The following is a 26,983-nucleotide window of genomic DNA, read 5'->3' as shown; positions in this document are numbered from 1 at the left end:
TAGACTGGGAACTGCAGGTCAAATGCTCTGGATTCTTAAGTTAAAGGGAACTTAAGAGGGGTTTTAAAAGATATCAAATGTTTAATGTTGAGATTGTACTGTCTAGGAGTACGCATTCGTATGATAGAATTACTTAAACAGGAAGAAAGGGATAAATAGGAAGTAGTTACTTTTGGGGGGAGAAAAGGGATTGAGAATGAAATGATGGATATGGGGCTTCTGTTAAGTTTGAGATTACAATTGCAGAGACTAAGCTGTTCTAGTACCATCGGACCTTTTTACTGTAGTACCTTGTACTCACTATTGAAACAGGCAAAACACTCCTTTTCTCAAAATTGGTTCTTTCCAGTAAATACTAGCGGGATACTTTGGGACTCCTCAATTTCTAGGTCTTTTACATTCTTGGTTGCTTCTTCCTCAGTGATAAACTGTGCATATTGGCTTGTCCTTACCAGCTTGCATTTTGGGAGGTTCATTTGAGATACCTTGACACCAAAATTTATTGTAAATACTGTCCATGGGTTTTTGGCTTTACTTTGTGGTTGCTTTTATGTAAGGATTCAGAAATATTCCAAAACTATGCCATGCTGTTGATGCTTTCTTTTAGGAGTCCCAGTAGTTTATGCACATTTAGGGTATTTACCATTTTTTTTCTCCCCTTAGTAACCAGAGGTAGGGTGAAGTATGACCCAAAATAATTTGGTTATCTCTAAAACTTTTGGAAATCTGTTCTTTCTCTTTAATGAAAATTTAAACAATAGGACCACCCTGACTGGTGAAGCTCAGTGGGTTGGGCATCATCATGCAAACCTAAAAGTTGCCAGTTCAATTCCTGGTCAGGGCACATGCCTGGGTTGCAGGCCAGGCCCCCAGTTGGGGTTGTATGTGCAAGAGGCAACCAGTTGGTGTTTCTCTCCTTTCTCCTTCCCTTCCCAGTGCTCTGTAAATAAATAAAATCTTTAAAAGTAAATAAACAGCAGTACCACTGGAATCATCTGTTCCTGTTTGCCCCCTAAAGTGGCTCTGGTGCCTGGTACTTAGCAGATTCTCAAGAAGTGTTCAATGAAAAAAGAGTACTTTGTAGTAACTCTTGTTTAATTCTTTAGGAGGATGTGTTCCTAGGAGTGGAATTAATGGATCTTTGGTGTTCACCTGTCTTTACGGTTGTTCATATCGTGATTAATGCTTTATAGTAACTATGGGCATTGAAAGCTAAACTGTTGACTTTAGCCCAGCTTTTGAAACTGAGATCATTAAATTATTTTTTCATTAACAGTCCGTGATTTTTGTATTGAATTTAGAAAGCACACATTATCAAAGAAGATGAGAAATAAAGACCTATCTTTAAATTCAGAAATGACAACCATTGTTAGCACCTTTTTATTTTGCTTTGTTTATATGGCAGAGAAACTCATTTGTTCCACACATTTATGCATTCACTGGTTGATTCTTATATGTGCCCTGACTGGGGATCAAACCCAGAACCTTGACGCATTGGGACAATCTCTAACTGAGCCTGTATCAGGGTTATTTTGTATACCTGGATGTCTCTGTACCAGTTTTTTCAATTGGGGTTCTTCGAGATAATTGAGCCCTAATACATTAAGGCAGCAATTTGCCAAAGCATGCTGGTGTGCCACAAGAATTTTTAAAACATGAAATACCTGACTATTTAGTTGGGGGTACTGGCCTCAAATCACAGTAGCCAGCACAGTAGCCGTCCTGTGTGAATGAATCAAAATTATCAAAACCTTTTTTTGTTGTTCAGATTGACTAAACTTTTTTGGTATGCCACAGAATTTTAGTAATTAGTTTATATGTGCCATGAGATGAGAAGGTTGAAAATCACACCCTAAGGCATTTTTTATATGTGATGAATATTGTTCTGTATAACTTGGTGTTAGCAGTGTAGCATATTTGTGGAAATTGAGGAAATAGTTATTTAAAGCCATTTTTTTAAAGATTTTATTTATTTATCTTAGAGGGGAAGGGAAGGAGAGAGAGAGAAATACCAATGCATGGTCGCCTCTCATGCGTCCCCTGCCGGGAACTGGGAACTGGCCTGGGAACTGGGAACTGGCCTGCAACCGAGGCATGTGCCCTGACTGGGAATCGTACCGCGATCACGTGGTTCGCAAGCCCACGCTCAATCCACTGAGCTACACCAGCCAGGGCAAGCCATTTCTGATTTGTAATTCAAAGAAGTATATGTGAAGGGGATGAGTATACATGAAAGGGATATAAATTCAGTGTCTGTTCTTTGCTGTTTTCACTTTATGTTCAGTATGCTGGTGGCAGGTAGAACTACCCTGTTTGGCAGGTTCATATTTTAATTCTCAATGTTCTAAGGGTTTTGGGCAGTCATACTTAGGTTTAAAGGCTGTGGGTGATTCTCAGTGCCTACTGTGGGTAAATTTTTTATTGTTTAGTCTAAAAAATGATTAGGAACCACTCTTTATAAAGCTATAGTTTAGAAACAAAATAGATTTTGTTTTGAATTTCAGAAAAGACAGGGAAAAGCAGTTCTTTAATCTTTTAAATTAGTACTGCTTATGAAATGACTAGATATTTTAAGGATCAGAATGAGAAGGGTCATGTATAATTGATGTTAACTACTTATATGTATATATGAAACATTTTAACATAATCCATGAGAACTAGTTTGTTGTGATTTCTCTTGAGAATTGGAAAAATCATATTAGACACTGGTATCTTTAAGCTTAAATACTGTTACTCTAAATCTAAGGTGGATCTATCATAATAACTTTAAAAATATTTTTAAAATTTAATTATTGTTCAAGTACAGTTTTCTGTCTTTTACTCCCATCCCCGCCCACCCCCCACCCCGCAGGGCTCCCCACCTCCCTCCCATTTCCACCCCCACCTTAGTTATTGTCCATGTGTCCTTTATACTTACTCATGTGAATCCTTCCCCTTTTCCCCCCAAAATTCTCTCCCCTTCCCCTCGCTCCCTGTCAGCCTATTCTGTATTTCAGTGTCTTTGGTCATTTCACTGTCTTTCAGTGCCTTTCAGTGCTTGTTTTGTTGTTTAGCTTCCTGTTAAAGGTGAGACCATATGGTATTTGTCTTTCACTACCTGGCTTATTTCACTCAGCATAATGCTTTCCTGTTCCATCCATGCTGTTGCAAAGGGTAGTAGCTCCTTCCTGCTGCATAGAATTCCATTGTGTAAGTGTACCATAGTTTTTGGATCCATTCATTTACTGATGGGCACCTAGGTTGCTTCCAGCTCTTGGCTATTGTAAATTGTGCTGCTACGAACATTGGGGTGCATAGGTTCTTTTGGATTGGTGTTTCAGGGTTCTTAGGATATACTCCTAACACTAGAGTTGCTGGGTCAAAAGGCATATTCATTTTTAGTTTTCTTAGAAATTTCCATACTGTTTTCCATAATGGTTGTACCAGTCTGCAATCCGACCAACAGTGGAATAGTGTCCCCCTTTCCCCACAACCTCTCCAACATTTGTTGTTTGTTGCTTTGTTTATGATGGCCATTCTAACTGGTGTAAAGTGGTATTTCATTATGGTTTTCATTTGCATCTCTCGGGAATCTATTACAATAACTTTGAGTTTAGGGGTTGAGTGGCAGGGAGCAGCAGACAGATACAAAAGCTAAAAGAACACCAAAACATTAAGATTTTTTTGTTTCAAAATAGCCTGTGGAGATTTCTACTCTTTCCTTAGTTCTTCTGGTCTTTTGACTTTATGCTGTGTTTATTATCACCATCCAGTATTATTAAATGTCCCGGTTATATTTTGTACACTATTATATTAAAAGGAAGTAAAGAGACACCACATTCTATAAAAAGATGATACTATACTTCAGGTATCTGGCATATTGTAAATCAGTTGAAGTACCTGCAAGTAAATATTTGCAGAGTGAATGAATTGGTCTGTTTATTGCCTTTTTCTAGTAAGGTTAATTATACTTGTAGGGCATAGTGTCAGTTGTCCACATTAATCTAGCTAATGGTTTGTGGGCAGAATTTGGAGTTTTTGTAATATCTTTGGGAGAATGAGTGAGACTCATTTTAGTAAAAGCAGTGTGCAAGAAAATGGAATTATTGATAGATGGCAAGCAATGGTTAGATTAGCATGACTGGAAAGGTGAAAAGTGAGTAGAAATTGTTAGTAGAGAACTTAGGGTATTCTAATTTGCTTGAGGCCTTTAAAACAGAGGGGTCACTTAGAATTAATGTTTAAAAACATTGTGTTGCCAAGAGTCAATGAAGATTCTTTTTGTCCCCTTAAAAGGATGTAGTCTAGTACTGTTCAAATAGACTAGAGAAGGGAAAATTGAATTTATATAAGGGAATATATTCAGGGGATCTAAAATGTGAATAGTAATAGACTGAAGTTGACTGCTATTGCACTCCAGTCACAGTGGTTCAAAATAAGAGTAGAAAAATTTTTATCTTGTTTTTAGCATCTTTTCACCTTTATGCATTTTCCCTTCTAGTTTCAGCTTTGTGAGGAACCTTATCATCAAAGACAATGGCCAGCAATGTTACCAACAAGACAGATCCTCGCTCCATGAACTCCCGTGTATTCATTGGGAATCTCAACACTCTTGTGGTCAAGAAATCTGATGTGGAGGCTATCTTCTCAAAATATGGCAAAATTGTGGGCTGCTCCGTTCATAAGGGCTTTGCCTTTGTTCAATATGTTAATGAGAGAAATGCCCGGGCTGCAGTGGCAGGAGAGGATGGCAGAATGATTGCTGGCCAGGTTTTAGGTAAGATCTGGGTTGAGTTAATTTTTTCATTGATTATATAATTCAGATATAAGAACTTTTCTGTTAGTGTTGTTTCCTCTCCCATGCTATCATTTTAATAGCCTGAAATATTCTGGATGTTGTGGCTGACTTCAGTGTAATAAAAATATTAGGTTTAAAGATAGAATGGGCTAAATAGGGATTTTATTTGTTATGCCATGTTGAGTGGTTGAGACTAGATAACCCTCAGTTGGTAGTCTTGAGTAAGATAGAGGAGGTAGGAATGCTATTTCATAAGGTACAGTTGTGCCTTAATAAATGGCTCTGCCAACTGCTTACAGTGGACTAGATGAAGACTGTATAGCCTTGTCACTCATGGGTTCCAGAGTCAGATCACCTGGCTCTGTATTGGGGCTTCACATTGTATATTGGGCAGCTTTTGTAGCTTGGCTGAATCTTAAATCTTAAATCTTTGATTTTTAGAGAGGGGGGAGGGAGGGAGAAAGAGGAAGAGAGAAATATCAATGTGTGGTTGCCTCTTGCATGTCCCCCACTGCGGAGCTGGTTCACAGCCGAGTCCTGTACCTGACTGGGAATCGAACCAGCGACCCTTTGGTTTGCAGGCTGGCATTCAGTCCACTGACCCACACCAGCATATTTTCTCTTATGTTAAAATGGAGTTAGTAGTGATAATACAATTTGTGAAAAGCTTCTAGTAGAAGTTTAGCATGTTTTAGCAGTGTAAACTCTGGTTGTGTAGTTTTAGATAGTAGTTCTCCCAGTAGGGGGTCTTTTCTCTAGTATACCATGTTCAAATGTCGAGAAATGATCTGAGCTCTACTTAGATAGTTTATATTCTAAACTTCAGACCTCAATACCTGTTAAAACTGTTAAAGATCCTAAGTATGTTTCTAATGATTATAGAATTTCATTTTCTTGAATTTTTTAAAATCCTCATGCAAGGATATGTTTTTGATTTGAGAGAGTAAAGGGGTATCAGTGCAAGGTAGAAACATCAATCAGTTGCCTACCATATGTATGTGCCTGGACCAGTGATTGAACCTGCAACCTTTTGGTGTATGGGAAGATGCTCCAACCAACTGAGCTACCTAGCGAGGGCTCTAGAATAATTATATTAATTGCTTATGAGTTTCTAGGATTTGTTGTCAGTTGTATAATTTGATACAGCTTATTATTTTCTGCGATGTGAATATTACGGAAGCCAAAGTGTTTTTGTAACAGAAGTCCATTTCTAGTCTTTGGAATACTGTGGTGGCTTCAATTTTTGTTTTGTTTTCTACATTTTCCAGGAGTTTGTATTTAATGTTTTTTGTTTGTTTTTTAGATTTTTTATTTATTTTACTTTTAGAGAGGAAGGGAGGAAGGAGAAACATCTATGTGTGGCTGCCTCTCATGTGCCCCCTACTGGGGAACTAGCTTGCAACCCAGGCCACTGTATTATTCTCAGTTACAACTGCTCTTATCTTAAATGTTAAGGATTATAAGGTTCTTGCCCTGGCTGGTGTAGCTTAGTGGATTGAGTGCCAGCCTGAGAACTGAAAGGTCACCAGTTTGATATCAGTTAGGGCACATGCCTGGGTTGCAATATACTGCCAGTGGGGTTTTTAAAAATACGGCATTTGAGCCCTGACTGTTGTAGCTCAGTGGACTGAGCCCTGTTAATGAGCCCTGACTGGGAATCGAACCACAATTGTGTGGTTTGCAGGCCCGCGCTCAGTCCACTGAGCCACACCAGCCAGTGCTCAAATGCTATATTTTTAAAAACCCCACTGGCAGTATATTGCAACCCAGGCATGTGCCCTAACTGGGTGTCAAACTGGTGTGACGTTTCATTTCTCAGGCTGGCACTCAATCCACTAAGCCACACTAACCAGGGCAAGAACCTTATAATCCTTAACATTTAAGATAGAGCAGTTGTAATTGAGAATACACAAGAAATTTTTATTATCATTTGTCCTTCACTCAGAGTACAGGAAAACTCAATATATAAAACTTTGACATTTATAAAATTGTTGTGGTAGGAATGAACTCTAAGACAAGTGTTGTGAGACGTCTGAAAATAAAGCCAGGTTTTTAAAATTTCTAACTGTCATAGAAATTTTCTAACACCAGAGCAAGAGAAGAATGAGTCTGTATGTTATGTATATCTCACTTAGATGAACAGATACCAACATGTGGCCGATCTTATTTTTATCAGTCTTTTCTGTTTTTACAAAATTTTTTGTTTAGTGTGTTTAAGACTTCAGTATATATCTAACAAATGAAGACTTAACAAAATGCAAACCTCACTTCCATATACACTTTAAAATATTTGTAGTAATTTCTTAATAACATCTAATATTTGATCCATATTCAGAATTCTTTTTTCAGACTTTTTATAATTTGGCATTGCTCAAATCAGAATCCAAGCCATGTCTATGTATGCTTTTGATTAGTAGCCTCTTGATGTCTTTAAATTTGTTAATTTCTCCCTGTTCCTTTCCCATTTAAAAAATTCATGACATTTAATCTGTTGGAGAAGTCTCTAGTATTTTCCCACAATCTGAACTGATTGCTTCCTTGTGACATTTTTTTTCTGCCCCTATTTTGTGTAATGATGAGAAGTGGTGCTGTCCAGTAGAAACAGTCTGAGCCATGTATATGATTTTTAAATTTGTGAACAGCTATATTACAAGAAAAATAACAAGTGATAATTATTTTAGTAATATACTTGATCCCAGTATACCCAAAATATTGTCATTTTATTATGCAATCATTGAAAAATATGATTGGGGCATTTTACATTCTGTTTTCATATAAAATTTTGAAGTCCAGGATGTATATTTGGATTCAGACATAATGTATTTCAAATGTTCAATAGCCACATGTGTCTAGCAGCTTAATGTCTTAGAGTCTGCAAGTCTAAAGGCTTGATTTAATTCAGATTCTATTTCATTTGCTGAAAATATTTAATGGGTGGTGTTATGTACTTCATACTGTACAACATCAGATGGCCTAACATGATTTATCCATTTTTGGTGATATTAAGAAAAATTTATCACCTGTCTGTAATGAAGTTCCCCATGCTTAGGTAATTGGGGGGTCTGTAATGAAAGCAAGTTTCCCATGCTTTCATTGGGCAGTTTCAAATAGTAGGTTTTCTAATCCCTTTTGTACTTATTAACTGTAATTTTTATAAACTGAACAACTTCTTGTTAATATTTGATTTTTCAGAAATATTCTTCAGCCCTGACTGGTGTGGCTCAGTGGATTGAGCATCAGTCTACGAACCAGAAGTTCACTGGTTTGATTCTTGTCAGGGCACATGCCTGGGTTGTGGGCCAGATCCCCAGTTGGGGGCATGTGGGAGGCAACCAATCAATGTTTCTCTCCCTCACTTTCTCTCTTCCTCCCATCAAAAATAAAATAAAGTTTAAAAGGAAACAAAAATACTCCTCAAATTGGAAAGGCAGGATAAATCTTTTCAAATTTTGGTGTAATAAGTTGATGCTGTAGCATCCTTTAAATATAGTCATTGCTTTTGTTTAGTGTCATGAATTCATGTATTTTAAATAGATTTGCTTTTAGTCTGTTGCAAATCAATCTTAGGAGCTCAGAATATTTTGGCCAGTGGATCATCTTTATCTTGGTCCCTTTATCCTTGAGACTTTCCCAATGGAATAATGTATTACTTCCTTGTTTTCTGGCACCACAAGATACTCCAGGTCGTATGGTATGTATTTTCACCTAAACTTGGAATTTGCCACTTTTGTCGAAGAGCCTCGGCTCCTTTTAATGGGGATTATTTAGAAACCACTATCTGTATATCAGGAGTGTTTATTACTACTGCACTTGATTTGCTACTGGCTAGACTCAGTGAGCAGACTAAGCGGCACTTAACACTTTTTGAGAAAACATAATTGTATGTGTACTTTATGCCACAGTTTTAAAATAACCATACCTGTATTTTTACTAAACTAAAATTACTAAATGCAATTTATATATGACTCAGTACTATAGTTTAAAATCACATTAAATAATTTCTTTTTATTAGATTGTGTAATCAACCTTGATACAGTTTAATTGTTTTCATTTTTTTACACCTTAAAATTATTTTTTTAAAAATTTAATTCTATTTTTAATGTTATAAAAGTTTATGATTTCAAAGTCAAAACTGTAAAAGCAGAGTTTTTATAAACTTTAGATACGAGTTTAGTGGACCAAGAAATGAAGACTTACTTGTTTAGTAAGCAAATAGACAATGTACTTAACATCTTTTTTAATTTGTCATTTGATGAACTGAGTTTTGGAGAGCTAGCCTTTGGCTAGTAATTAATTAATTACTAGTAATTAATTAATTTTCAGTGAAATGGCCTCCTTTGTTAAGGAAGAGGGAGTTGAACTCTTCCTTGGTAGGCATTGGGTGGTAGGGTAAGTAGTTGGCCACTGGCATGGATATTTTAAAAATCATTGTTGCATATGGAAATCAGGATTTTCCCTGTTTTTTTTTTTTATTTCCCTTTTCTCTGTGGTTTTGAACATGCATATATAAAGGGTTTTTGTGTTTCAGTCCTCACCAGAGAATATGTTTGGATTTTGAGAGAGAGACAGAGAAACACCAGTTGGTTGCTTGCCATGTGTGCTCCAACCCACTGAGCCACCTGGGCAAGGCTGCATAATCTTAACAAGCATTTTTTTGTGCCAGTTTACAGCTGAGTATTCTTGTAAGAAGAATAAAGATTTTCCTTCAGGACTTTTAAGGGTATAACATGAGCCATATTTATTAATGAATTGCCATACAAAATCTCTCATTCATTCATTCCTACAAAGGCAGCTGTTAGTTATTAATACTTTTCTGCTGTGATAGTAACTGAGTGAAGAGAGTGGGGAACTCTGAGTGGTGATAGTTTCATTGAAGTAGGATCTGAGGGGAGGAGGTACCAAAGACAATGTGTTACATATAATGAACACTTTTTTGCTAGAGAACAGAGGACAAAGGGATGGAAGATTAAGTCTTAGCCTTATAAAAATTCTTGTTGTTTTTTTTAATTTTTATTTATTTATCTTTAGACAGGAAGGGAAGGAGAGAGGGAGAGAAATATCAATGTATGGTTGCCTCTGGTGTGTTCTCTGCCGGGAACTGGCCTGCAACCCAGGCATGTGCCCTGACTGGGAATCGAACCCTGATCGTGTGGTTCGCAGGCCTGAGCTCAATCCACTGAGCTACACCAGCCAGGGCGAGTTTTTTTTAATATAAGGAAAGATGACAGTTTTAGACTTTTGATTTGTATGACTTATGTACACTTTAAAAAGCTGTTTTATGAGAACTCCCTTACCACCAATTTATATGAGTTGTCACTAAAACTTTTTGTTCTTGTTTTTTATTTTTTCAGATATTAATCTGGCTGCAGAGCCAAAAGTGAACCGAGGAAAAGCAGGTGTGAAACGATCTGCAGCGGAGATGTACGGGTCAGTACCAGAACACCCTTCTCCGTCCCCTCTACTCAGGTCCGGAACTTTATTGTTTATAACTGCATTGTGTCCATCAGTGGGCATCTTCTCTATCTGTTTTTCTGGGTGTGGGGAGGGTTAACTGTCATGTATTTTTCTGAGTAAAAGTAATGCTTTATTAACTTCTTGTTAATATACCTCCTTTTTGCCCATTTCCCAGAGAATTATTAGAATTCTCTGGTATTTTATACTATTGAAGAGTAGTTTGGTATTTATAGCACAAATTAAATTATTTAAGAGGAGTTTAGCTTCTAAGAAGCTGGGGAGTAATAAAGGGAAGAAGGTGGCCTAAAAATGTTTAATTTACTATTGTAATTTTCAGTGTTCTTATTTTAGCAATTATGCTATGTGTTGGAATTTTAGTTAACTTTTGCCTACATTTGCTATTTGGCCACTGCATGTTCATTGGCTTAAGGTACTTGAAATTTAATGATGTTGTTTGGATGATTGTATGTTATTCCATGCTAATCTGTTGATCTATTTGTTGTGGTTGGTTTGACATGGGTTTTTTTCCCATCTGCTGTTGTGAATTGACATTTAACAGCTCCAAATTAATACTTTTTGTTATTCATTTTTCAGCTCCTCTTTTGATTTGGACTATGACTTTCAGCGGGATTATTATGACAGGTATGTTCAAAGTGTTTTGTTTTATCTATATTGGTAAAAAGCCACCTAGTGAGAACCATTTTATTTTTTTATTTTGTAGTGATGAACATTCCCTTTGTAGTAACAAGCAATACAACAAAGTCCCCTCTTTCTGGCAAAACAATGAAAATACTTCCCTGTAAATTGTCAGAGGTAGACTAGGCAAAGTGACATTTCTCTTGATTTCAAAGAATCAGTATATCTTTCATATTGGAACATGTCCAGTTTTTCTGGGCTGCTGACACAGATTTGTTTTGTTTTAATTTGTATGCCAAATAAAAGGACTAACTGAACTTGCCTAATGATGAAATGGGACTTAAATAGTGATAGTCGTTCCATTTTCTCTTCATTAATTCCCTATTGCATACTTGCCACTTAACTTCGCATTGTCTGGCATTACAGCAAAACTAAACAGTTATTCCTAGCCTTAAATATTTTATAGTGACCTTTAAACAAATCAATTAATACAAAATAGGATACAATCACCATGTGTAATAAATTAATACAGATTTCTTTAGGAGTGAAAAAAGTGTTAAGATTTGTATTAGAGAATGGAGAATGTGGTAATACAGTTTTAAAAGGTAAAGGGTTTGGAATAATGATTATGATTTCTTCTTGTGCCTTCTGAACAGTGTTAGTATTTGTTGGAGAGTCCTGAGAAATAAAATTAGATGGGTAGGGATAGGTTATGGGTGGTTTTTGAATGATGGATTTAGATTTGATATAGGAATTTTTGAGGAATGGCACGTTATGCAAAAAGGGTTGATATGACATTGGCATTCCGATATATTGATCTTCATGGAATATTAAGGAAACATTAGGTATATTTGGTTTGGTACTTTTGAAACTTCATTATGTGGAAGTATTTGAGCATATTCATACATTTAACTTGATAAATGAGCATGCTTTTCCTCTCTGAGAAATACCACACAGACTATGGTAGTTATTAAAAAAGGACAGAAGAATTAAGATGGGTAAAATTGTTTGAGTCTTCATTGTATAATTTGAATCTCTTTCATACATCATCAAGTGATTATTTCATTTGTCCTTAGAGATTTCTTCAGATTTTTTATGTTTGAACACATTTTGAAAAATAATTGGATTTGTACTTTGAAAAATAATAAAATATAAAAATGGCAGAGCTAACAGTTGAAAGAACAGATACGGGAAAACTTGCACTGGTGGAGAGACTTGAAGGCTCTGAAACCTAGTGAGTGTGTCCGAAGCAGCTCTTCTTTACTCCACTCCCTTCTTGCAGATAGATCTCTTGGCCACATTTAAAAGATATTCATGCTCAGTTACGACTGTAGAGATTTATATACAGCTGTTCTAGGTAGGCTCTTTATGAGTGTATTTTTTAAAGCCCCCAAGAAATTATGTCCAGGTAGGGTTGAGAATCATTGCTAGCAAAGAAAAGGAAGTTTGACTTCTATGACTTTTACCCTATTTCTTTATGTCATGGCTTCTTTTAGGAAAATTTTAATACCCTCATTTTTTAAAAATATAATTTCTGGGATATGATGGAGTCTAGCATAAGAAACTCTGTGTTTAAATTCTGTGTATAGAAATTTTAACCCTAATTCTATCTCCATGAGAGTGGTCTTTTGAAATTTTTCTTTTAGTTGTCTTAGTAAGGCAGCAGAACTTTGTCCCCATCATTTCACTGTAAATATGTTTGGGGAAAAATCCTTTTCAGTGGGGAATTTCACAAAACTTACTAAAGAGGATACAGCAAGGAATAGTGAAGAAACTGAGATGCTTGCAGAACAAAATCTTCGCATCTTACCACTGCCTTTTGGTTCTAAAAATTGGTGGCAGCACACTTAACAGCCTCACTCTTCAGTTTTTAAAGGAGCAAGAGAAAAATTTCTGAAGGCTAAATAGAGCAAGCAGGTAGTAGCTGGTAAAGAGCTGATTCAAGTACTGTTATCTGTGGTGGGAAAATGAACAGGTTTAGTGAAGAATGGAAAAACTACTCGGGAGAATGGTGTTTGTTTCCTCTCAGAAGTTGTTTTGAAGATATTCTATTCACAAGTTAAGGTTAAGATTTTTGTTGTTCTACTGATCCTAAATCAACTATCTAGGAGTCTTTATTAAAAAATGGGAAATTGTCTCTGAGATAATGTTAAAAACCTCTTGAGTCTGGCTATGTTAATGGGGATTGAATCATTGTCTACTTAGTCGCTGTGGTTCTAAGTCATGTCCTTAAGAATATGAAATTCACATACTAAATATTTAAAACAGATTTGGCTTTACTTTAGATTATTTCTTTATTCAGCTTTCTGTAGTCTTGCAATCTAATACCTATTGTTATGTTTGTGAAGGCAACTGGTATGGAGTGAAGAAAATAGCACCTGAGAAATCTAGGGACTTGTCATTTAGCAAAACAGATCCTGACCAAAGTCATAGGAACTGTATTTTTCAGACTATAAGATGCACTTTTTTTTTCTTTCTCCCCCCCTCCCCAAATTTGGGAAGAATAGTAGTTGTTAATGCTGCTGTTGAGTTCTGTTTACATTTACACTGCTGAAATACTGTGTTACTTATGTCATTAAATATTTCACCACATTTTTGGCTTCAAAAAATTTTTCTTATTTTCCTCTAAAACTTAGGCGCATGTTATGGTCTGAAAAATACAGTAATCTGATTTTTTTAGTGCCTACTAATATAGCTGCTATGGAGACCGAAGAAAACATGAAAAATGAGAAAATTGCACTTTAATGACCCCAAAATATTATTTACAATCAAGAATTCCCGATCATTTTAGAGCATGAGGATTTATGTTTATCAAACGCTCCACAGATTCTTAAATGCAAATGTTACTGCAAATCATACTTGTGAGTTAGTATTTTATTAACCCTATTATTAATACATTATTACTACTACATATTTTGTTGACACTAATTATATATCAAAATGAAGGGAATCATGGTCACCCCACCACTCCTCCCCCCAAAACTAACACCTTTAGCATAATTAGGGTTCTTTTTGTGTGACAGCAGTTTGTTTGTTTGTTTGTTTTTTTAAGATTTTATTTATTTATTTATCTTTAGAGGGGAAGGAGAGAGGGAGAGAAACATCAATGTATGGTTGTCTTTTGTGCGTCCCCTGCTGGGAGTGGGCCTGCAACCCAGGCATGTGCCCTGACTGGGACTCAAACTGCAATCCTCTGGTTCGCAGGCCTGCGCTCAATCCACTGAGCTACGTGACAGCAGTTTTTTAAAGTAATGCATAGTGAAATGAAGACTGGTTGGCATTTGTTTTCTAAACATCCTTTTTAGTAGTTATTTCATTTTTATTCTATTATGGAACATTTTCAATTCAAATATATAAAAGAATAGTATAGCAGTAAAAGATAAACACTTTTCATAAATAAACACTATCATTTACACTTAAATAATAAAATCCCTTAATGTGATCAATTTTGTAGACTTGTTTTTGCATGTTGTATTTTGTGTTGTTCAGCATGTCCCTTTACCAGCTGTATTTCCTATGAATTAATAGCTAAATTTGGAGGCTTGATCAAATTTGTGTTCTGTTTTCTTCTTTTTATTATTATTATTATTTTCTCTTTTTTGGCATAGTGGAGTTGGGGGGAGTAGACCAGAATACTTCATAAAGGTATTATGCCCTGTAAACATTAGCCTGAGTTTTGACAGAAACTTTAAGAATGTAGGCATTGTTTTGTGAAGAGAAATAAATTTTAAATGTAAGGAAAGAAGTTATTAATGATCTTTTGTTAGGAGAATTGCAGTGATTTGTATTTTTGCTTGGATATTAATGGGTATTAGTAATTAACTCCCAAAGATTGCAAATAACTTTAAAACTGGAGGATAATCAAATGATAAAACTTAAATATGAGTTGCTTGTATTTTAATATGCTGTCTTCTGAGAAGGAGACAACAGGATTAGATTCTGCTTCTGTTTGCACCTGCAGTAAGGTTATTGATTTTCAATGGAGAAGATTACCTTAGTTTGAACTCTGGCTGGTACAGCTCAGTGGATTGAGTGCTGCCTGCAAACCGAGAGTCACTGATTAGATTCCCAGTCCAGGGCACATGCCTGGGTTGCAGGCCAGGTCTGCAGTAGGGGGTATGGAGCATGAGAGGCAACCAAAAATTGATGTTTCTCTCCTTCCCCTCTTTAAAAATAAATAAATAAAATCTTTTTTTAAAAAGATTACCTTAGTTTGGAAGAATTTTTTTATGAAAGTTTTTGTTATTACCATCTTGTGGAATTTTGAATTCTAGTTTTTACAGCCATTCCTCATGTTACAGGTGTGGAAGTTACGAATTTTAACAGAAGTTGTCAATGAATGTGAAACTACCATTTTAAATGGATTTTTTAGTATCTGACCCTCAAATGTACTGTCAGCTGTTTCAAATATTCTATAAACTCATGTAGTTTATAATTAATTACCCAAAGATTAATTAACAAACGTAATTTTTATTTTAAAAATTTTTAAGATTTTTTATTTATTTATCTTCAGAGGGGAAGAGAAGAAGAGAAATAATCAAAGTATGGTTGCCTCTGATCAGTCCCCTGCTGGGAACTGGCTTGCAACCCAGGCATGTGCCCTGACTGGGAATCGAACCACGCACGTTACAACAAATGTGATTTTTTTGTGTGTGTGGTAGGAATATAAGCTCAAAGTAGCCTTTGCTTTTAGGTTGAATATTCATGGGGGTTATATTAAAATGGGAGAGTTACATAAGTCACCCTTCTATTCAAAACATTATTTATTGAAGTTAAGTCTGATAAATCTAGAAGCTCCTGACAAAGATCCAGTTCCATTTTATGTCTTAGTTGAGAGTCTTGTTGCTTCTAGAAAAATTGTTATGGGGAGAGAACTTCTGTAAGCAGGTGCTTTGAAATACTTTGCATTAGTTTCTTTTTTAGATTCTTAAATTTCTGTAGTTAAAATCATTTCACATTAGTTTTCATTTATTCACTTATTAATCATTAGAAGGCAGTATAGTATTATAGGTGGTATAGTATATGCCAGCTCACCATGATTAGAAAGGGGAAGGAACTATATCTGCTCAGATCAAATATGACATGTAAATAAGTGGCCAGCAATATAATATACAGTGAGGAATGTAGTGCAAAATTAACAGGGGCTGTTATGTGTCATGCATTGTATAGGATTGTCTCATAGAAAGATTAATTGTGTTATCCTTTGGGTAGCAATAAGCTTCCCTTTTGAGATTCAAAGTGCCCCATGTAGTTTCACAAAGGGCTATATTTGAACTTGCCTTTGGTGTAAGAAGTAGGGGGCTTTTAAGCAGAAAGGGTGAGGGTACAGCTTTAATTAAAGCTGCGGAATTGTGAATATCTTTGGTGTATTTGCGAGGCAGCCAGCTGTAGTTGGAAAGAATTGAGGGTTGTAAAGGGCTACATATGACATATTAAGGAGTTTGTATGCTTAGAAACAGCCCAGTGGGTAGCAAAGAGAAACTGGAGTCAGGGAAGGTGTAAGTATTGCAGTTATCATTGTGATTGTTGGAATGGAGAGGTAGACTGGACTTCCTGTGATTTATTGGGTTAAAGTTTTGCAAGTGGGTGCTTTGGGGAGAAGAGTCAAATACAGCTGAGGTTTTCTTTTATGGCTAGAATTATGCCATTAAAGGTTACATCAAGGAAGGTTAGGGGACTTGAGTTGTTAAGAGGGAAACCAAGTTCTTATTGATTATTGCCCTGCAAGTCTTTTCCAGGAAGGTATACTGATCAAAAATAGAGAAAAATAGTTTGTATAGTGGTGGAAGAATTTCCATTGAAAAGGCAGGATGGGTGAAAGAGCTAACTATCCTATTCCTTAAACTAATACTCGAGGCTTTATTTTGCTCTAGGCACACAAAGTTTTGTTTATTTTTAATGTTTATTTTTGCATTTTTATTTTTTAAAGATTTTATTTATTTACTCTTAGGGGGAAGGGAGGGAGAAAGGGAGAGAAATAGTAATGTGCAAGAGATGTGTCTGTTGGTTGCCTCTCGAGCGCCCCCCAGCTGGTGGTGACCTGGCCTGCAACACAGGCATGTGCCATGACCGGGAATTGATCAGGCTACCTTTTGGTTTGCAGGCTGACACTCAGTCTCCTGAGCCACACCATCCAGGTCACAAAAGTTTTAGGTTTTAGATTTTAGATTAAACCAATTTTATTGGGGTTAGAGGAGCTGTTATCTTTTACTCACCCCCACCCCTTTACATTTTTCTGATATTCCTGAGCAGCATTGGACTTGGGTGGAAAGCCATTGGATTGGGGAAGGCAAGAGGGTTCTTGCCTACTTGGAAAGGCTAAGCGATGCCTGTCTATGTGTCACTTAAAGTGACATTTTAAATGTCACTTTAGGCATAAGGTAAAATTTTACATTTGCTCAGAGCCCCTTTGTTGGTTGTATCTTTCTTGTGGGAACCTGATCATGTTAGAGTTAACAGGAGGATTTTAGATGAGGGCATAGATTCTTTCAATGTAAACTGGATTATATATGAACTTAAATTTTTGACAGTGATATGTTCTTTATTTCACTTAGCACAGCTCTTTTCTTATTTCTGTTCTTTCCTGGATTCTTGTAGTTGGGAGACATTTTTTGAAGGGTATGGATTTGAACTTCAACCAGAAAATCTGCTATATGGCCCTGGTGTTCTGGTTATATTAACATGTAATTCAAAGGTAGCCTCTGCTGTTTTAGGAATCTATTGTATTTTAGGACATTCTTTCATCCAGTTAGACTTTGTCAAGCTCTAAGATGTTATATACACCTCCCCCCCTCCAACCTCTGATTTTTAAAGATTTTATTTATTTATAGAGAGCAGGAAGAGAGGGAGGGAAACATCCATTGATTGCTTCTCCTATCACCCTGACCAGGGACCAAACCCTCAACCCAGGCATGTGCCCTGATTCCCACCAACTCCTCCCAAACTTGGCTTTCTTGGAATAAAATTCACATACTATTATAAAAGCCATTTTAAATGATATAATTCAATTTAGAATATTCAGAGTTGTGCAGTCATAACCGTGATGTAATTTTAGAACATTCAGTATGTCTTTTGTGACTGATTTCTTCCAATTAGAATAGTATTTCATGGTTCAGCCATATTGTACCATGTATTTGTACTTCCTATTACCGAGTTACATTCTATGATATGGATGGTACCACATTTTTTTATTTACTCATTAATTTCATGGACACTTGAAATATTTCCACATTTTGAATAATGCTGCTATGAATATTTGTATATACATTTTTGTGGGGGCATATGTTTTCATTTCTCTTGAATATATACCTAGGAGTAGAATTGCTGGGTCTTAAGATAATTCTCTATTTAACCTGAGGAACTGCTGTACTGTCTTCAAATATATCTGTAACATTTTATAGTTCCATCAGCCATGTCTGAGAGTTCCAATTTCTTCACACCATCGCTGACACTTGTTTTATTATCTTTTTTACTTAAGCCATTCCAGTTCAAGGATTAATATGCCATTGTGGTTGTGACTTGTGTTTTCTTAAAAACTTGATGCTGAGCATACATGTACTCAGTGGCTATTTGTTTATTTTTGGAGAAATGTATTCAGATCCTTTGCCTATGTTTATATTGGGTTGTTTTTGTGTCATCAAGTTGTAAGGCTTCTTTATATACTCTGGATATAACATATTTTTTAAATTTAATCTTTACATTTCCATTACCATTTAATCCCCTTACACCCCCACCTCCCCTCAGCAATCACTCACTGTTCCTGTCCATGAGTCATTTTTCCTTTCTGCTCTATCCTTCCACTCAGCCTCACCCATGTAACTTTTTGGATACGATATCCGGCACAGTTTTGAAGTTTATTACTGGTTGTTTTTTTTTTGTTGTTTTTTTGTTGTTTTTTTTTTTTTTAGTTTTTTATAGTTTTACCATTCTGCTTTGTGATCCTAGGAGATATGTAACTATCAATTTATACTAAGGACATTAATTTGGTTTGTAAGGATTATAGGTTATAGATTGAAAAAAAATACGGTCTTCTAGGTGCTCTTTGGAAATTACCTTGAGGCAGTAGATAGATGTCTTTGGAAGCAACAAACTCTAGAGCAATGCTGTTTACAGTAGAACTTCCTGGTGATGTAAATTCTGTATCTGCACTGTCAGTATGGTAGGCATTACCCACGTCTGGCTGTTTAGCACTTGAAATGTGGCAAGTGTGACTGAAGGACTGAATTTTCTATTTAATTTACCCACGTTAGTAGTGACTACTCAGGTCTAGAATGCTGGAATGTTAGTCTTATTGGGTTGAGTAAATTGCGAATAATGTTCAGTATGAGAATTGTAATGACTAAAGACTGCCCTTCAGGCAAGAAGTTAGAGAATCCAGACTGCCTTTTTGGAGCACAGCTGACAAGGACTTTAAGATGGTATCCAGGAAACAAATGGGTTTTTTTTCCCCAGGAAACGGAGAAGGTACAATTCAGATAAATAGGATAAGATTGCCCCTTTAATGAAGTGTGCATGTGTCAAAAGAGTAGAGGAATGAATTGACAAATGGGTTGATAGTTAAATCATTCCAAGGAATCAGAAACAAAATCTACTGAAGAGAATTTGACTTATTCTTACAGTGATCTGTGTATTATTACTGAGGCTAATGGAGTTTAACACGGAGGACAGATTATTATGGTACTAACAATAGCAAGATAAATTAATCTGTGGAAATTTGTGTTTGTCATTTTCCTCACAAGAAGCGGGATATTATAATAGTCTGAAGTCACATCCATTATAGATACAAGGCATGATTTTTATTTTGCAGTAAATACCTTGAAAACTGATCCAATTTTATGTAAGATTATTTATCTGGCTTATTTTTTCTGAGTTTTCTAAGGGTAAAACTCCCAAGAGTCTTTATACTAGAAAAAAGGCAAACTAGTCCTCCCAGCAATCCAGCTTAGGTTGGGTTTATTATCTGTTATTGATAATGTAATCTGTAGTTAATTCTTTTTTAGAAGTCAGTTTAGGAAATCACTTATTTTCTCAAATGTTTGTTAAGACCTGGCTTGTGTGTCTCAGTGGTTTGAGCACCAGCCTGCAAATGATCAAAGTCGCCAGTTTGATTCCTGGTCAGGGCATATAGCCTGGGTTGCAGGCCAGGCCCCAGTTGGGGACGTTTGAGAGGCAGCTGATTGATATTTCTCTCACACATCAATGTTTCTCTCCCTCTCTTTTTTCCCTTCTTTCCCCTCTCTCTCAAAATAAATAAAATCCTCCCACTGCCTCCCAAAAACCCACTGAATATTTATTAAGAACTTACTGTGAGGCATTATTGTGTGCACTAGGGGTACTATAGTGAAAAATAGATGACCTATGAGAAAATGAATGGGTTGAACACAGTACTTAGAGTATGTTAAGCTGTCTTCAAGTTTTCATCTGAATAAGATGAGAAGTCACTGGTGACTTTTGAGCATAGGATTGAGGATCTTTTTTGTATTTAACAAAATTATTCTGAGAATGAGTGACTGATGAAATTATCTAGGCAAACATTTGAGGGAGGACCAGAGAGTGACAGGAGTGGTGAGAAGTGGTTGAATTTTGAAGTTAAGGTAGATATATTTGCTTACAGAGTAGTATGAGGGCTAAAAAGATGAGAGATGTCATCAAAGTTTTGGACTGGCAAACTAGAAACTTGGAATGTACAGACACTGGTGGGGGAAAAACACTGAAAGAACTAGACTGATAGGTAAATCAAGTGTGGATGTGTTAATTTAGGTTCCTTATTAGACATTTTTAAGACATGTTAAGGAAGCAGTTGTTTCAGTTTATATAGGCCATGCAATTATAAAGATGAGTACAGATGGAAAAGAGATTATGACAACTTTACAGACCAGGGAGATAAGGAATAAACAAAGATGGCTGAATCATGAGTGTCCTGGAAACTATGTGCATATGTGTCTAAATAGTAGACGGTTAATCGTTTAATGTGAAGATTTAGAAATGTCTGTTTGTTCTAGCAATTTGGAAAACATGGGTGACTTTGACAAGAGTAGGTTTTAATAATGGTGGGGGCATACACTTTACAAGAAGATTCAAGAGAAGAGAATGGAAATACAGAAAATGGAGACAACACAAAACTTTTATGTACAATAAAATACATGCTTTCAGTGTACAATTTTGATGTGCATAGCCATGTACCTGCTGGAGAAGTTAAGTTACAGATAGTTCCATATCTCCCAAAAATTTACCACAAAGCTCCTTTGTTGTAGTCAACTTCAAGAAGGACCTCTCTTGATAAAAGAAGAATATAGGAATGAATGGGCTTATATGTTCTTGATATGATCTATAAGTAATATTCTTCATAAATACTTCTATAAAATTGTAGCTTTTTAAAAAAATTGGACCACTCTGTTTAAGACGGTATCTTTGTACAAGATCCAAAGTGTGACATTTTGGAGAGTGTGTGTTGAAAACATNTTGTAGTCAACTTCTCCCTCTATTCTATTCCTTGGCAACTACAAATTTGTTTTCTCAGCTCTTCAGAAGAAATTTTCTTATAAATGAAATGAAAGAAGGACCTCTCTTGATAAAAGAAGAATATAGGAATGAATGGGCTTATATGTTCTTGATATGATCTATAAGTAATATTCTTCATAAATACTTCTATAAAATTGTAGCTTTTTAAAAAAATTGGACCACTCTGTTTAAGACGGTATCTTTGTACAAGATCCAAAGTGTGACATTTTGGAGAGTGTGTGTTGAAAACATCATGACAAATGAATGATGTTATAAATCATTGGAAATTTGAGGAGCCAAGAAGAGATTATTACCTGGATGGAAGGTTTTGTAAACAGAAGCAAAGCCAGGAATTTTTAAAAATTATGTTTCTTAACATAGTCTTGGGTCCAGTCTTCTTTCTTTTAATTTTTAAGAATTAATTAATTTGTTTGTTTGTTTGTTTGTTTATAGAGGGGGGAGGGAGGGAGGGAGGGAGAAAGACAGACAAGGGAGAGGAACATCAATGTGTGGTGGCCTCTTGAGTGTTCCCTGCTAGGCACCTGGCCCTCAACTCTGGTGTTTGGCCTGACTGGGAATCGAACCAGCAACCCTTTGGTTCATAGGCTGAAGCTTAATCCACTGAGCCACACCAGACATGACCAGTCTTGTTTCTGAAGGGATTGATCCTAGGACTTAAAACAACCTGCGAATTATCACCCAGATAATTTTTGTTTAGAAAGCTTTCAGCTGAATTTTCAAATTATTTTCTTATGAAACATCTAGTTTCACATTAACATAGCTTTCCAATGACTCTATCAAGACAAATCATTGTATTTTCTTAAAGATGCAGCTTTTCATTTTTTTTAAATTTGTAAAATTTTATGCATCTTCAAATGAGTATACACATTCAACATTTCTTTTCACTTTTGTGGACAGCTGTTGTAAATAAATCAGTGGGACAGTTTTTAATCAAATGTGTCTTTGAATTAGCAAAAATACCTTTCAATATTAATATCAACAATTCTTTCTGAAAGAATTGTCAATTGACACCATTGGTTCTACATCATTTGGGACTATTGATTCTTATTCTTCAAGGAGTACATGTTCCTAAACCTTGATAATTGTTCTTTGGGTAAGGTTCCTAAACCTAGTCAGGCATTAGTAACCTCTATTTCTATATGTATTCTTTAGTTACATTTTTTAAAGATAGTTTGGGTGACCATAATATGGAATTATGATTCTGTACTTTACATCATACTGATTATCACTTAGTCCCTTTATCATTTAATTAAGCAGTACTTGCTGTTTTTAATTTAGCTATCATGAAGATAGATAATCTATATCCTGAATGCATTATTGGGTAAAGGCAATACACAGTTGAAGGACATAGCTCTGGCTGGTGTTACTCAGGGGGTCGCTGGTTTGATTCTCAGTCAGGGCACATGCTTGGGGTGCAGGCCAGGTCCCCATTGAGGGGGGGTATGTGAGAGGCAACCACACATGGATGTTTCTCCCTCTTTTTCTCCTTCCCTTTCCCCTCTGTCATAAATAAGTGAATAAGATCTTTTTTTCTTTTTCTTGTTCTTTTCCTTTTTTAAAATATCAATGTATGGTTGCCTCTTATGCATCCCCTGCTGGGAACTGGCCTGCAGCCCAGACAAGTGTGTGCCCTGACTGGGAATTGAACCATGATCCTTTGGTTCACAGGCCCACGCTTAATCCACTGACCCACACCAGCCAGGGCAATAAATAATATATTTATTGAAAGAAAAAAAAGTTAAGGAACATAAAGTGCAACTGCAAATTTACCTTGGCAATTGGCACTCCATCCATAGGTCGCATTAGCAAAACGTGTAACTTACGAACAATTGTTTTCAGTTTGGCTTCTGAGGGCTCAGCAGGGCAGCGTATTTGTGAAGCCATGCTTCAAAATATCATTGGACATTGGTCTCTTAATTTAGGGGGAGAAAAGCACAAATTATACAGTTTCTGATAATTCATTTTTAATTCTTTTTTAAAAGATTTTTATTTATTTATTTTTAGAGAAAGGGAGAGGGAAGGAGAAAGAGGGAAAGAAACCTCAATGTGTGGTTTGCCTCTTGAGTGCCCCCAGCTGGGGACCTGGCCTGCAATCCAGGCATGTACCTTAACTTGGAATTGAACTGGTTACCCTTTGGTTCCCAGGCCTGTGCTCAATCCACTAAGCTGCATGAGCCAGGGCAAAAAAAAAAAAAAAAGATAGTTCATTTATTTATAGACAGAAAAGAATTTCAACTACATCATGAAAACAGGGAGCATTGGGTCCTATTTTGACATGTAATTTTGTATTTGCATTTTAATGTAAACATGTCCCATAGACCTTTTTAGCACATTTTTTCCTTATTTAATAAAGGCAGAGTCAGTCTATTCACTTGTAAGATAAACCTTTGAGATTTAATAAAATAAATACTATTGAAATTATATTAGGGGCGTGGCTGGTGTAGCTCAGTGAATTGAGCACGGGCCTGCGAACCACACAATTGCGGTTCAATTCCCAATCAGGGCACATGCCTGGGTTGCAGGCCAATTCCCAGCAAGGGACACATAAGAGGCAACCATACATTGATATTTCTCTTCCTTTCTCCTTCCCTTCCCCTCTAAAGATAGATAAATAAATAATTAAATAAATTATATTAGGGGGAACTTCAAAGTTTCAGGGTTTTATTATTTTGTATGTTAAAAAGAATTTTTATTATGTTCAAAGATACCAGTTATTGAAGGTGTTGATACTTGAACAGTTTGTTTTATCCTCACCTAAGGCCATGCTTATTGATTTTAGAGAGGGAGGCAGAGAGAGAAACATCGATGTGAGGGAGACACATTGAGAGGAGATGGGTTGCCTCTTGTATGTGCCCAGACTGGGGACCAAACCCCACATCCCAGGCATGTGCCCTGACCAGGGATCATGCTTGCTACTTTTTGATGTGTGGGACAACACTGAGACACACCAACCAGTGTGACATTGGAACAGTTTTAGAACTCTGATATTCATGAGTATCATAAGCTGATACTCTGCTCATGCAGTATAACTACTTATATTCAATCCACACAAGGCCAGATATAAATAAAAATGGAAACTCCTTTTCTGCAAAATTATATGATGTTATATAAAGGTTGTGTTCTAAAGGTTTACTCTGAATGACATTTTGGGAAATCTATCCCAAAATATGGGATAGATTGTTGTGGATTGTCACAGATTGTAGTGCATCAGCTGGAATCAAACTTAGGAAACTTTTACAGTAGCAGGTCTTCACTCAGTGCTTTAGTTTCATTTCAAACTTTTAAAAAATATATATTTTATTGATTATGCTATTACGGTTGTCCCATCCCCCCCCCCCTGCANCACACCCCCCCCCCCCCCCCCCTGCATTCTCCTCTACCCTGCACATTCCCTCCCACCCACATTTCCCTCTAGTTTATGCCCATGGGTCATATAGGTTCTTTGGCTTCTACATTTTCTATACTATTCTTAACCTCCCCCTGTCTATTTTCTACCTACCATTTATGCTACTTATTTTTTGTACCTTTTCCTCCCTCTCTCCCCCTCCCACTCCCCTGCTGATAACCCTCCATGTGATTTCCACTTGTGATTCTGTTCCTGTTCTAGTTGTTTGCTCAGTTTGTTTTAGTTTTAGGTTTGGTTGTTAATACCTGTGAGTTTGCTGTCATTTTACTATTAACATTTTTTATCTTTTTCTTAGATAAATCCCTTTAGCGTTTCATATAAGGGCTTGGTGATGATGAACTCCTTGAACTTGACCTTATCTGAGAAGCACTTTATCCACCCTTCCATTCTAAATGAAAGCTTTGCTGTATAGAGCAATCTTGGATGTAGGTCTTCGGATTTCATGACTTGGAATACTTCTTTCCAGCCCCTTCTTGCCTGTAAGGTGTCTTTTGAGAAATCTGCTGACAGTCTGATGGGAACTCCTTTGTAGGTGACTGTCGCCTTATCTCTTGCTGCCTCTAGGATTCTCTCCTTCATTTTCATCTTGGGTAATGTAATTATGATGTGCTTTGGTGTGTTCCTTCTTGGGTCCAACTTCTTTGGGACTCTCTGAGCTTTCTGGAAATCTATTTCCTTTGCCAGTTTAGGGAAGTTCTTTATTATTTGTTCAAATAAGTTTTCAATTTGTCCTTCCTCTTCTCCTTTTGGTTCCCTATGATTTGGATGTTAGAACGTTTAAAGATGTCTGGAGGTTCCTAAGCCTCTGCTCATTTTTTTTGAATTCTTGTTTCTTCATTCTGTTCTGGTTTGATGTTTTTTCCTTCTGGTCCACACCATTGATTTGGGTTCCTGTTTCCGTCCCCTCATTGTTGGTTCCCTGTACATTTTCCTTTATTTCACTTTTCATAGCCTTCATTTTTTCATCTAATTTGTGACCATACTCAACCAGTTCTGTGAGCATCCTGATTACCAGTGTTTTGAACTATACATCTGATAGGTTGGCTGTCTCTTCGTCACTTAGTTGTATTTTTTCTCCACCCTTCTTGGCCTTTAAAAAACTTTTTTTTTAATTTATGCATCTCTTACATAGTAAGGGGCAGAGCCTTAGGTGTTCACCAGGATGGGGCACCTTATGTGGCTGCTGTATGTGGGGAAGGGGTCCAAGAGGGAACGATGGCTTCTTGCTCCACTCTTATGGTTGTCAGTCACTTCCACTACTTCCCCCAAGCAACTTGGGACCTCCTGGTGCTGGTTCCTGGGTGGGTGGGTTTTGTGTATGTTCTAGGACCTTGTGGGTGTCTCCAATGAACTCTCCTGTGAGTCTGGGAGTTTCTCCCCCTGCAGCCTCAACCTCCACAGGGTTTTCAGTCAGAGGTCTGAGGCTTTATTTCCCTGCGCTGGAGCCCTGGGTTGGGTGGTCTCTCTTGCTCCCCAGTAGTTCTTCCTGATTTATCAGCATGCAGATGTGGCACTGCCCCTTCCACCAGCCACTGCCTGGCTGTGAGTCTTCTCCGCCTGGCTGTGAGTCTTATTCGCCTGCCTGCCTGTTTCTGCCCCTCCTACTGATCTGGATGAATGTTTCTTCTTAACTCCTTGGTTGTCGGACTTCCATACAGTTCTATTTTCTGGCAGTTCTGGTTTGTTTGTTTGTTTGTTTTTAATTGTTGTTGCCCTTCTTTTGGTTGTGTGAGGTGGCACAGTTTGTCTATCTATACCTCCATCTTGGCCGGGAGTCTAATTTCAAACTCTTTTAAGTGAACTTTTAGTGTGCTGGTTTCTATCTATACTTGGTCATACTGATGGCTACAAAGTTTGTGGTGGGAATCTATCATCAGTTAGGAGTTTACATTGGGAAAATCTACACTTTTTGCTCTTAAATTTTATTAACTTTTGCAGTTATGTCACATTGTTTTCTTTGGTTCTCTCTGTATGTTCCACAGATTACATTGTGCTCTCTCTCTCTTTTTTTTTTTGTCCATTGGAATTATCTTAACTTTCTTAAAATCATCTTTTGAGTCTTACCATGAATTTGTACACATTTTTCTCTGTACCTCTCTAAATGTAAAGTATAGTTCCCAGAAGTAAGCACATTATGTTTTATCTAGATTTGGTCCTGATTAGCTCATATAGAATGAAATAGTCCTTTT

At 36.6% G+C, this 26,983-nt stretch overlaps 1 protein-coding gene across 12 annotated transcripts in view; it reads left to right on the top strand.

Annotated features, from left to right (window-relative positions):
* The window catches only part of HNRNPC (heterogeneous nuclear ribonucleoprotein C), a 67,423-nt gene that overhangs the window by 27,265 nt on the left and 13,175 nt on the right, over positions 1 to 26,983 (top strand). For 9 of the 12 annotated variants that reach the window (XM_037039771.1, XM_037039770.1, XM_037039769.1 and 6 more), the window contains 3 exons: positions 4,481 to 4,756; positions 10,129 to 10,243; positions 10,826 to 10,873. In XM_037039771.1, coding sequence (XP_036895666.1) covers positions 4,516 to 4,756; positions 10,129 to 10,243; positions 10,826 to 10,873 — 404 coding nt within the window. In that variant the 5' untranslated portion in view covers positions 4,481 to 4,515. The remainder of the gene's footprint in view (positions 1 to 4,480; positions 4,757 to 10,128; positions 10,244 to 10,825; positions 10,874 to 26,983) is intronic. The other 3 variants (XM_037039775.1, XM_037039774.1, XM_037039773.1) reach the window with 1 other exon arrangement.

This window comes from Sturnira hondurensis, unplaced genomic scaffold (assembly GCF_014824575.4).
Source record: "Sturnira hondurensis isolate 20B ecotype Veracruz unplaced genomic scaffold, ASM1482457v3 Scaffold0025484, whole genome shotgun sequence".
In the NCBI taxonomy this organism is placed as follows: domain Eukaryota; kingdom Metazoa; phylum Chordata; class Mammalia; order Chiroptera; family Phyllostomidae; genus Sturnira; species Sturnira hondurensis.
This window is presented reverse-complemented; position numbering and strand designations above follow the sequence as displayed.